General features: G+C 63.4%; 1 protein-coding gene across 1 annotated transcript in view; it reads right to left on the bottom strand.

Moving 5' to 3' along the window:
• Window positions 1-4,046: 4,046 nt before the first annotated feature.
• The window catches only part of FAM53B (family with sequence similarity 53 member B), a 72,470-nt gene continuing 65,155 nt past the window's right edge, over window positions 4,047-11,361 (bottom strand). Inside the window, exon 4 of the mRNA XM_031020643.2 lies at window positions 4,047-8,226. Coding sequence (XP_030876503.1) covers window positions 7,858-8,226 — 369 coding nt within the window. The 3' untranslated portion in view covers window positions 4,047-7,857. The remainder of the gene's footprint in view (window positions 8,227-11,361) is intronic.

Raw genomic sequence — 11,361 nt, 5'->3', positions numbered from 1 at the left:
GTGGGGTGGGGGTGGGTGTGGGTGTGGGTGGGGGTGGGGTGGGGGTGGGGGTGGGGTGGGGGTGTGCAGGCCCCAGCAGTGGCCTGGTGCTGCCACGCTCTTGAGCCATTGAGCAGCAGAGGGCCGGGGCCCCAGATACCCGAGCTGCCCCAGCCCCCCCGGGAGAACGGAGGCCCTGAGGGGACAGCGGGCGGCCCTCGGCCCCACCAGGGACAAGCAGGCCCGGGCGAATGTTGGCCGGCTCTCCCGGGCTGCCCTGCGGAGGGTGGTGGTGAGCCACAGGCTTCCAGAATTCACTCGAGCCCAGGGTTTCAGGTTTCAGAATCAGTCAGCGGAACAGATCACTTGACTGCTCTGTTTCTCCTCAAATCAACCCAGAAGTCCCTGATGAGTCTTGGGCGACAACCACACATGAAAGAAGCCCTGGGTCCTCCATAACAGGGTTTCCACCAAGCGAAGGCAGGAGACAAAAGGCTGGACCCTGAGTCCCGCCCGAGTTGCCCTGGCACCAGAGCCCCGGGCCCGCGGGGGCTGTGCTGTCCCCAGGCGGGCCGGCCACCATTAAATCAGGATTAAGAGGACCCAGTGGCCAAGTCTTTTCATCAGGAGGAGAGGCCACCGGCGGGGCTGGTGTCCGTGGCGGGCGGGGGAGGAGGGCGTGTGGCCTGTTGGCTGGGAAACAGGCAAATCGCCTGCTCCTTGGATTCCCCTCATTACAGCTTGTTAGGAGATCAGCGGGCCGCGGTGGGCTCAGCACGCCAGGGCTTGGAGGGCAGCGTCAAGGAGACGGGCCTGCCACGGTCCGGTCAGGTTGTCTTGCGGGTTCTTGGTTTTCCTCTTTCTCTTTCACGGGCTGCCCTCGCGGGCTGTCCCGGCTGGAGCTTGCGGCCCGGGCAGCGCCCCCACCGCCCAGAGGCAGCAGGCTCCTGTTGTCTGTCCACGGACCAGCTGCCTCGCAGGAGGGGGACAGGTGTCCGAGGGACAGCTCTGGGTGGGGGGCGGCGCAGACGTCCGCTGGGTCTGGCTGGAAAACGTGCTGCCCCGGGGCCACGGGTTCAGCAGAGTGGACGTCCACACTCTCCCTGTTTTACAGACGCGAAGTAGAGGTGTGGACAGAGGACCCGCCCACGGGCTGACAGCTGGTTAAGGGCAGAGCTGAGACTCTGACCACGGTCTGACCCCACATCCCATGTCCTTTCTAGTCCCTCCTACAGTCCTCCCGGGGGGGTGGCCTGTGGTGGCCCGGCGGCCGTGGCTTTCTTGGTGAGCCTGGCACACTGGCAGCCCCCCTCTGGACATGAAATGTTCTTAGGGACTGTTCCATTCAGCCCTAGCACGCGGGGCGCCCTCTACAAGCTTCAGCTGCCTTGACTGTAAAAGGGGGGCCTTGTTTCCTGAACAGGCACGCACAGAGCCCTGCGGGGGACCAGGCCACGCCAGGATGTCCTGTCACCTGGCTGGGTCTGACGACCCGTCCTGCTGCCACTCTCCCTCTGCCCGGAAGGGAGAAGGGGGGCCTCCCTCCCTTCCAGGGTCCTTCCAGCTGCCCGCGGTCCACCTGCAGCCGACCCTCCTTCCCCAGGTGGGAGCAGTTCCCAAGCCACGGACTGACGGAGCCGTTGGCTGTGGGTGGGGCTGGAGTTCAGGGCCGCCAGGGGCCTAGTTACCTGTCTGCGGTCGGGAGGTGCACCAGGCCTGCCGCTAAGAAATAGACCCTCCGAGCCCAGGGAACAGGCCAGCTTGGCTCCGTGGGCCCTTCCGGCAGAGCCCTGGAGTAAGGCAGTGGCCTGGGCCCTGCCACGCTGCCCAGCAGGACATCCCAGGCTCTGGCGGCCACCAGCCCAGCCACGTCTGGGAGGGGGAGGGACAGACGGGGTGCAGAGGGGAGGACAGTCTTGCAGGGTCTTCAAGGGCTTCACCTACAGCCCCCAGACCTTCCAACGCAAGCGTCCACATGCCACCGGTGAAAACCCGATTCCACCTGGGTTAATCATGCAGCAAGAGAGTTTATGTCTCACCTCATTGCCAAGTCCAGGGCTGGCTGGATCCGGATCCCAAGGAATTCCCAGGTGACCCTGAGGCAGGGCGATGGCAGCCCCACCCAAACTTCCCCGAGAGAGGAAGGAGGCAGCGTGGCACCGGGAGGACAGATGAACGTGACCAGAGGCTGGGAGCCGGGCCCGGAGTCCGAGCCTCAACACCAGGCACGCACGCCCGTCACGGGCCCCGGGCGACTTCAGTGCTCCTCTCCTCCTCCAGGTCGGGGGCGGGGAATAAGGCCCCTCCAAAGGCCTGGGCCTTCCTGCGGGGCCAACTCTGCCCCTCCCGGGTGGAAAGGGGCGCAGAGGTGGGGACAGGGGGCGGGACACACGTGCCTGCCTCCTGGGGGCTCGTGGCGCCACCTCCCACCTCGGCGTCATTATCCCGAGGGCGTCCCTTTCTCTCTCTCAAAAGTTCCCCAGTTAGATGGTAAATATATTGGTATAAAAAGAAACCAAGAGTCACTCAGAGTCTGACCTCTGTTACTGTTGAGGGCCATTTCCTTTCGGCCTTCTTTCCAGGAGGAATGTTTTTATCACTCTCTGGACCGTCCAAGTCCGCTGTGGTGCTGGAGGTTTGGGGCACGTGCGGACTCTCGCGTAAGCCCCGCAGGTGTTCCAACCTGCCCACGTCCGCAGAAGCCGCTCGGTCAGCGCGCTGCCTACCATCGGGTGCAGGCGTGGGCCGGCCTGGCGCCGGGGTCCGCAGACCCGCGGCCGGACCGGTCAGACGGCGGAGGGCCGCGTGCTGCCCCACAGGCCTGGCGCCGGTGCCCAGGGCAGAGTCCTGCCTTCGAGCAAATCTGTCGGCACAGCGGCTCGGGGGGCAGTGTCCTTCCCCCACCACTGGGGGAGGCACAGGGTGGGGAGCAGGGTGGCCATGGCTGGGCCCAGGCCGAGCTGGAAGCTGGGGCCCAGCCGGGGACCGCCGCTGAGGGGGGCTGGACGTCTGTCTAGGGCCGCTTGCGCGGGGAACAGGAGGCGGAGCCCCCGGGTCCCTGGGCCTTGGCCGTGCAAGGATGCCTAGGGAGGGGCTGAAGGGCTCCCCATCCCCCCAGGATTCAGCCACAGCAGCCTTGCGTCACCTGGGTCGTGAATTCGATGTTCTGCACCATCCTGGAACGGGGGCTGCTGAAAAGAAACCCAACGCACAAGAAGCGTCCAAACACACTGCTTTGGGGCCTCATGCCCGGAGGGGCATCCTCAGGACCTAGTGGATGTTCGAGGCGAAAACTCTGTGGTCCGATTTTGTGAGCAAACCCTGGGCTAGAAATTTAAACAAGCCTCTCAAGCCTGTCCTCAAGGCTGCAAATGTCCTGACTCTCCGGAGCTTGGTTAGCCAGGCGGCGGTGATCTGGAGGGCCAGGCCCAGGGGCCGTGTGCCGCGGAGCCCACGTGGGTCCGGCTGGGAGCACGGGCCCCCCCGGCCCCGGGCGGGAGCAGTGCAAGTGGGAGCCATGCTGCCCTGGTGGGGGACGCGCCTAGCCGGGAGGGGGGTGGGCTGCAGGGCGCCAGGCCGGGCCTTCCGTGGGGCACACAGCGCTGCGGAGGGCCCCGCCGGTGACTCGTGCAGGCTCTGCGGAAGGCGGACTCCTTTACCACGCCTGACTCGGAGGTCACACGTAGCCGGCGTCTCCGCTCTGCTGTCCGGGGGTCCCTGGCTCCCAGCTGGAGGCCGGCCCAGCCCCTCCACCTGCAGACACGCACCCGTGTGCGCACACGCATCGCTCTGGGGGCCGGGCGGCTCGGACCGTGCTCTAGAAGGGCTCCCCCGTGACCACGGCTGGGGCCATGGCCAGCCCTCCTGCTCACAGTGGCTCGCTCCACCTCCCGCCTCCGAGCCTCGGGACAGTTCTGAGATGTCTGCTCGCCCCATCTTACAGACCCGACCCCGAGGCTCGGAGGGGACAGAAGGGCCCGGACTCTGCCCCCCGCCAACCCAGAGCTACTGCTCCCATGGACGGAGCGGGGGAGCCGCCGACAGACCACACAGCAGGCTCCCAGAGGCTGGGTACTGAACCAGGAAGCTTTATTTACACCAGTAAGAGTAACAAGCAAATTCCTGAGAGACTAGAGCGGCTCTGGTGCAGGACAGTCATGGCCCGCGCGGGAGGCCAGGCAGCCGCGGGCGGAGGGGGCGGCGCGGGCCCAACGCGACTCGCTCCGGCCGCCTCACTTCCTGCAGCCCCCACGTCAGCCCACGCGCTGTCCCCGAGCCCGGGACATCTCCCCCACGCACTGAAAACACAACTTGTTTGCCAAAGAGACTATGCTAGAAGATCAGACTATCCTACCTAGGCTACGGGATCTCTGCTGTGGTCTGGGGTGGGGGGGTTTTCATGATTTTTTCTCTTCTTTTCTCTTTAAAGATGAGGCGATGTTTTCTCTGACTGGAGCCAATGGGAGGGGTTTGACCAACTGTGCGGATGTGGCAAGATGCGGCTCACTACCTGTGGGGGGGGGCGGGCAGAGCGGCCGGCCGAGCCCCGGGCCCTGGGGCACTGCTCACGCCCAGGGCCCAGGCCCAAAGCGGTCATCGTTCGGGGAACGGCCCCAAGGCCACGGACAGCACGTGACTCTAAGCTCATGGGCAGACACGGAGGCTCAGGCCGGGCCCTCGGCAGAGCGCCCAGGGCTGGGTCTGAAATACCACGGAAGCTCGCTCAGGGCGGCGGTGCCCCGAACGCCACCCCCGGCCCCCCCGCCCCCGGGCAGCCTCAGCCGGAGCAGGGAGCTCGCACACCACCCCTGCACTAGGAGACCCATCTGAACATTTGGGTTTGTTTCCTTTTCAGTGTGGACCTTTCCTTTATTTAAATTTTCTTTGCGCGTACAAATTCGCAAACTTTCCTGCTACAAACATTTTGATGACAAGTAAGGCTTTCCGAGAACGAAAATCTATGGATGATCGGCACAAGCGCCCCCGTGGCCCAGATGTTGTGTCTGCCCGCGGGCCCCGCACCGGGCCCCGGCCTCCACCGCGAGTAAGGCAAGAGGGTTTGTGGTAAACGGTGAGGCTACGGCCCTGACCCCGGCCCCGCCCGGCCCTGCCCGGCCCCTGCGGGCAGACAGCGGCTCCGGTCAGTCCTGCGGCCATAGAACATGCTCCTTCTGGAGTAGGTAGGGATGCACGCGCCAGGGACTCTCCTCCCCACTCCGCTCTCCTGGAGCCACGACCCTGCGTTTGTCCTTCAGGGTCGTGGGCAGGCAGGCGGCTTGGTTCAGCCCTCCCTCCTGGCTCAGAACATCCTGGGTCTCCCTTCAGAGGCAGGAGCTCCCGGGCATCCCCTAGGAGGGGCAGAGCCTGGACGACGGTGGGGCTCCTGCACGGTGAGCCTGCCAGCCCGCCCACGGCCGCACGGGGACAGCCGTGCGCGGTCGGAGGGAGCCCCTGGGTGAGCCTCCCTCCAAGAGCCCCCAGACCAGAAGTCCTGGCGTCAGCAGGGCGGAGCACGGACACGCCTCCCCGGACAGTGGGGTGGCACCTGCCACATGGGGTCGGCGCTCTCCAATCAAAGGTGAACACGAAACGACCGAAGGGCGTTTCTTTCTCTGAGCAGAAGGGACAATGGCCATCCTCTTCCCCGACTGCTGCTGCTGGGGGCTTGGGCTAGGAGCTTCAGTGGGAGTGAGGACAGCAAAGAGGGGCCTGAGGATGCTGGAGGGCCAAACTCTGCCTTGCGCTGGGGTACCTTCTGCCCGAAAGTGCCCTGGGACTGGGTTTATGGGTCGATGGGACCCGCTTGGGAGGTGGCAGGAAGGCTTGGCCTTCCTTGCCACCAGGCCTGAGAAGGGGGGAGGTTGCCGGGCAGGGTCTGAAGGCAGGTCACCTGCCCCATAGCCCTGTGACACACACCCACTACCGTGTGCCTCCCCAGGTGACTCTGAGGAGAGGCTGCTGGGGGTCACCGCTTAGGCCCCTCTGGCTCAGCTCTCGGTCCCTCTCTGTGGCCTGGACCAGGAGATGGGGCCCCACCTCTCCTTCCACAGGAAGGACTGCTTTAGAGGCCACTGTGGCCACTCTTGGTGTGGGCTGGGTGCCGGGACTGCCCACCCCAGGCTTTCTGAAGACACGAGGCACCAGTGTGTGCTCCAAATTCATAATGCTGCCAGACGTCACCCAACAATGACCCCAGCCTCCTCCGGGTCTGTTCTAAGAAGACATGTCCTCCATGACCCATTGTGTGGGGATCAGGCAAGATGGCAGGTCTACCCAGAGCAACCAGCTCCCTGCTTTGTCTCTCCAGGGCCCTGAGGGGACGTGCCTTTGGTGGGAGCCACAGAAGGGTAACTGGTTCCGGCCCCAGGACCTGCCATGTGCCCACACAACCATGATGCTATCTGACCTGAGGCTTTGAACACAATCTGGGAGGGCTATGGAGTTGAGATTTTCTCTACAAGCATCTGATGGTTGATTTTTAAGAAACACCACCCTATAAATCAGAACTTGAGCACCATGCTTTTGATCGAGTAAAACAGTGAAGGTGTAAGTAGAGTTTCCCAAACAGGCTCCTTCTTTTGGGGAAAGAGGGTGAGAACCATTCGTACTCACGCTGTGGAAGAGGGGCGTTCGCTGTCCACAAAAAATGAGCAAAAGCAGAGAGACTACGAACGTGCCTTTGTTACGTGTCAGCAAACGCAAGAGAATACACCAGTTATTTTTAGCCCCGTGGGGAAAGGACCCAATTGCTACTGTCTGCCAAAGATGCCAAGTTCGCTACAAGCCAGACTCCAAGAGAGCAGAGCCCGTGTGGGGTGTCTGCCAGTCGGGCTTCCTGAGAGCGAAACCTCAGGGGGTCGGGAGGGGCGTTGGTGGGGAGGGGGGGCGGGGAGTCTGCAGGGGTGCGAGGAGCTGGGGACGCAGCGGTAGGCACCCTGCTCCCCCGGCTGACCAGCAGGGGTGCTCGTCTGGAGGTGGACGGTACACCCAGATTAAAGCCCGCAGACCCACCGACCAGCGCGAATGTGCTGAGAATACTGCGGGGGCCTTGCAGGCCCCCCAGAGCAGCCAACAGACCTCCTCCACCCCCGAAATGTGCACAGGGCCTGGGTGCATGTACCTGCTCACAGCTCCTGCCTCCTGAGGGCATTTTCAAGAGGTTGCCTGTTACTGGTGACCTCTCCCCACTCACCGGAATCAAGCTAATCACTCAGTGACAGGTTCGCCACAGAGAATGGCCACCATGTGCCAACCCTGCCCAAGCGGCAAGTAGTTCTGTCTTTTCGGCCAACAGATCCACCCATGTCTACCCAACGCAGACGCCTCTAACGAGCAGCCCAAGCTGTTCCCCAGGCCCCTAGAGTTCCGACATGGAGAGCCCCCCGGCACCCCAGGGCCTCTGTATCCCGCACTTGGAATTAAGGCCAAACGGTTCTGATGTTACTACAGAGGAAAGCGTCTCCCGAACCTTCCCAAGCCTGAAGCAGGGAGACCTGGGAGAGAAGGCACGGAATACAACGGAGTGAAAGAAGCTGTGGGGCCGACCCCCCGAAATGAACCTGAGCAGGAGGCCGGGTGGACCTGAGCACAAGCCCGCCCCCAGCAGCCCCGCCGGCAGTCGCGCGCCGGGCAGCAGGCCCTGTGGGACCCCAGGGAGGCACCCAGCGGAGGGGGTGGCCGGCCAGGAACAGGGGGAAGGGGCCCAGACCGGGAAGCTGCTGTCGGGCTCCGGGGGCGCGATGGCCGCGGCCGCCATGCTGGGGAGGGGCGGGCGGGCAGGCGGGCCAGCCTCTCCGGGGGCCACTGCGCTCGCTCGCCGGCACCCACCACCCCCAGGGAGCGCAAGTCAGGCCCAGGACAGGGGCTCCCCACCGCCCCTCAGTTGTTCTCTATCTGTTCGATGTCCAACTCGCCGTCCAGGGAGCAGGGGCTGTTGCCGGCTGCCCCGCGGTCCCGCCAGGCTGAGGCCGGCCCCCAACTCCTGGCACAGCCCTCGGCCAGGGCGCAGCCGCCCGACTCCTCACAGCACTGCTCCTCCTTGCAGGCCAGCTGGTCGTCGAAGGCCGGGGGCAGAGGCTCGGGGACCGGGGTCCCGGCGGGGGTCCTGCCCCCCAGGCTGGAGGCCGAGGCCGAGAGCAAGGCGGTCCAGGACCTGGTGCTGCTGACGTGGAGGGCGAAGGGGCTGTGCGGGCTGCAGTCCTCCATCCCCGCGCTCAGGCAGCTGAGGCTGCTGAAGGTCTGACAGTTCTGTGGGGAGACAGACACACCGGTCACTGAGGGTCCCATGCCCGTCCCGAACCCAAGGGCCGCACACCGCAGACGGCTGGCTGCAGCCCCTGGGGCTATGTGGCGATGGGTCTGCTGGGCAGTGGCAGCCCACCAGAGCCCGGCCTCCTCCATCATCTGGGCAAGAAGAGGGGCCACTGGCAGGTCGGCAGGAAGAAATCTGCCCCAGTCAATGAACACTGGGTTAACAGACGCAAAATCCAGTGACCCACAAATTAGGAAAGAGCCCGAGCTTGACGCCGCCCGGTCGAAGGGAAGCTGCGGTAGGAAGGCCAGGCTCCAAACCCTGCGCAGACCACCCTTCTAAGGGGTGGGCTGACAGAAACGCACCACCTCCCTTCAGCGGGCAATTTCGCTTCTAGAATTTCCATCTACAGAAAACACTTTAGGATGCATGCAAAAAATCAGCAAAATGACGACTCCTTGTCATACTGTTGAGTTGAAATGAAGCACAGGTAATCCGAATTCCCCATGATAACAGTTCCATAAAGCACGTCTTTTCAGACAAGGGGAGGCGAAGGCTCTGCGGCCTTAGAAAGAACACTGCCGGAGTGAATTTCCAGACCGAAGGGAAACCTCATCAGGCTGCAGAGCTGCACAGAGGGGTCTAAGGCCCACCGACCCCCTCACCATGACCGGGAGTGGGAGATGGGGCCGGGAGGGTAGCGCTGACATCCCAGCCATCCAGAGAGCTGGTTCCCATGTGAGCCTGAGCCCCGCCTGGAGACACCGACTCTCTAGTGAGGGTCAGGCCCCTGTGCCCTCAACAGGCACTCGGTGGTGGATGTCGCAGCTCTGCAGGTGGGAGGCTGGGCTCACCAGCTGGGGGCCTCAAGCAGACCCCTCAGTCACCCTGGCCTCGGCTGCCTCACCTATTAAGAGGCAAATAATGTTCCCTACCTTTCTGTAGGGCTCTTTGAGGGCCCAGTGGGAAATGGTGGCTGCCCACCAAGTGCTGGCTCTGTGTGGGGCCAGCCTGGGGAAGGAGGCAGCCTGGGGCCTCCCTGAGTGGCAGGCGCAGCTCAAACAGGACCCAAGGGTGCTTGGGGACACCCGTTCTAGAGAGGGGGCAGGCCCAGCACTGTGCACAAATGGGTTAGGTTAAACGCCTGCTTTCACAACAGAGCAAAAATCGGGACAGAGAGTTGTGACGGCTAGGGGTGCCCACAGCCTCGCCCTGGGGACCCCCCCGCAGGACCAGCAGCAATGCCGTCCCTTTCAAAGGGGACCCGAGGGGAGAGAGGTGCTGGAGGACAGAAGAGAGGCCTTTGGGCTCCGGCTGCTTCCCCGCAAGCACAGACAGCACACACGGGGGAGCGGGGCGGGGACCTGGAGCGCCGAGGTCACAGGCCCGTCCCGAGGGCCCTGGTCCTTTCGCAGGCTGCGGCGTTCACAGGTCACTCTGAAATGAAGATGACCACCAGCTGTCACGGCAGACAGGCTGCTGAAATAGGCTCAGCAAACGGAGAAGAAAAGCCGCTCTCTCCGGACGAAGGTGACTATGCTGCCGTGTGCACGCTCATTGTTCCTGAACGCTCCAGAGCAAACTGGTCTCGGGTTTGCTTTTCTTGGAGCCTTTTGATTAACTGAGAAAGGTGAAGGCTGGGGGGCTGGCCGGCTCTGGGAGAGAGCACTAGGATTGAAGAGAGAAGGGCCGGGCCACCGATGAGACCTGCGAGGCTGGCCCAGGCCTGGCGGAAGCCCAGGTCATGGCCCCGGCAGCCTGGCGGCCCTCCAGTCCCCCGGTCCGGGGCCACCGTGGGGTTCAGCAAGGCCTCCGTCCGCACAGTGCACATTCCGTTCCCCACCACAGTGGAGGGCTGGAGGCGGCTCCCAGATCAGAACATGACCTGACTCTTGGCCCCCAATGGGAGGGTCTCTGGGGCCCCTTCTGCCTCCCAGCCACTCTCTTATCTGCCTAGACCTGAGCCAGGATGCGAGAAGGTGGGCGGATGGCCTTGCCCGGACAGGGTCGTCAACCCCCCACCTCAGCCTGTGTCCCCGGCTGCCCTGGGCAGGAAGTGTCGTGGAGCCCTGGTGCCCGGGGAGCCCGATCCGGCACCCCCACACGGCTGAGCAGTCAGCCTCTTCACCCTAGAGGAGCTGTGGTCTGCCGTGAGTGGCGACATGAGTCCTGTTATAAAATAATAATGTCCATCGCTTCTCGGCCTTTTGGCTAAGATCAAGTATAAAATAATAATGTCCAACGTAAGCCAGATGTGCTACAAAGGGGTCACAGGGAATGCCCCTGGGGATCAGCCACGTCTGTTCACCCCGGGGTGCGGGACCCCCACCGCGAGCTCTAACACGGCAACAGTGGGAAGCGCCGGCATCAAGCTGAGCGGGAAACGCTCCCGAGCCTGCATTCCCTTTCCCTGGCTGCTCAGACGGCCCCACCCAGACCGACCTCAGGGGTTAAAGGAGCAGGTGGGTGGGGGTGGAGGACTGTGTCTGACTTTATGGCAAATGTGACAGTCTGTGTCTGGGCACTAATCATGTTAAACATTAGCCACACTGGCAGCAGGACGCTGGGGACCCCAGTTTGCTGGGACCCTCCTGCTTTTGCCTGAAGTATTCCCTGAAGAGAGCTGAGGTCAGACAGGCTAACCCAGACCTGGACTCTGCCACCAATGAGTACCAAGGCTTCAGACAAGACCCTCTAAGCTATGGACCTCAGCCCACCTGCCAAATAAGGGGTGGCCCCAGGTGCAGCTGTCTGGAATAACTGAGTCCTTTCTGCTTTGCAGCAGGACAAGAAGCTGCCAGGTCTGGTTGGTGAATGTTGTCACAAGCAGACCCCAGGCTGTCACTGAACCCCACCCCCCCAAAAGTCCTCAAAGGCACCTGCTCCTTGACTGCAAAGCCAATGTCACCTTGAAAACTTTGTTGACTCAAAACTCAGCCGTTTCAGCCAGAGGAAAAACCAAGACCAGCCTGCTGAATGCCCCAGCTGGTGGCAAGCCCCACCTGCCAGGGAGGAATGTGACCGACACAATGGGGCAGTGTGTGTCCCGCCCAGACTCCATCCCCGGGTGAGCCTACCCCGCACCGACACCCAGGGCCTAGGGCTACCCGATGCCCACCACGCCCTGGGGA

Source organism: Leptonychotes weddellii, chromosome 6 (genome assembly GCF_054177405.1).
Source record: "Leptonychotes weddellii isolate Sample4059 chromosome 6, ASM5417740v2, whole genome shotgun sequence".
In the NCBI taxonomy this organism is placed as follows: domain Eukaryota; kingdom Metazoa; phylum Chordata; class Mammalia; order Carnivora; family Phocidae; genus Leptonychotes; species Leptonychotes weddellii.
The sequence above is the reverse complement of the archived record's forward strand: the minus strand, read 5'-3'. Positions and strand labels throughout refer to the sequence as shown.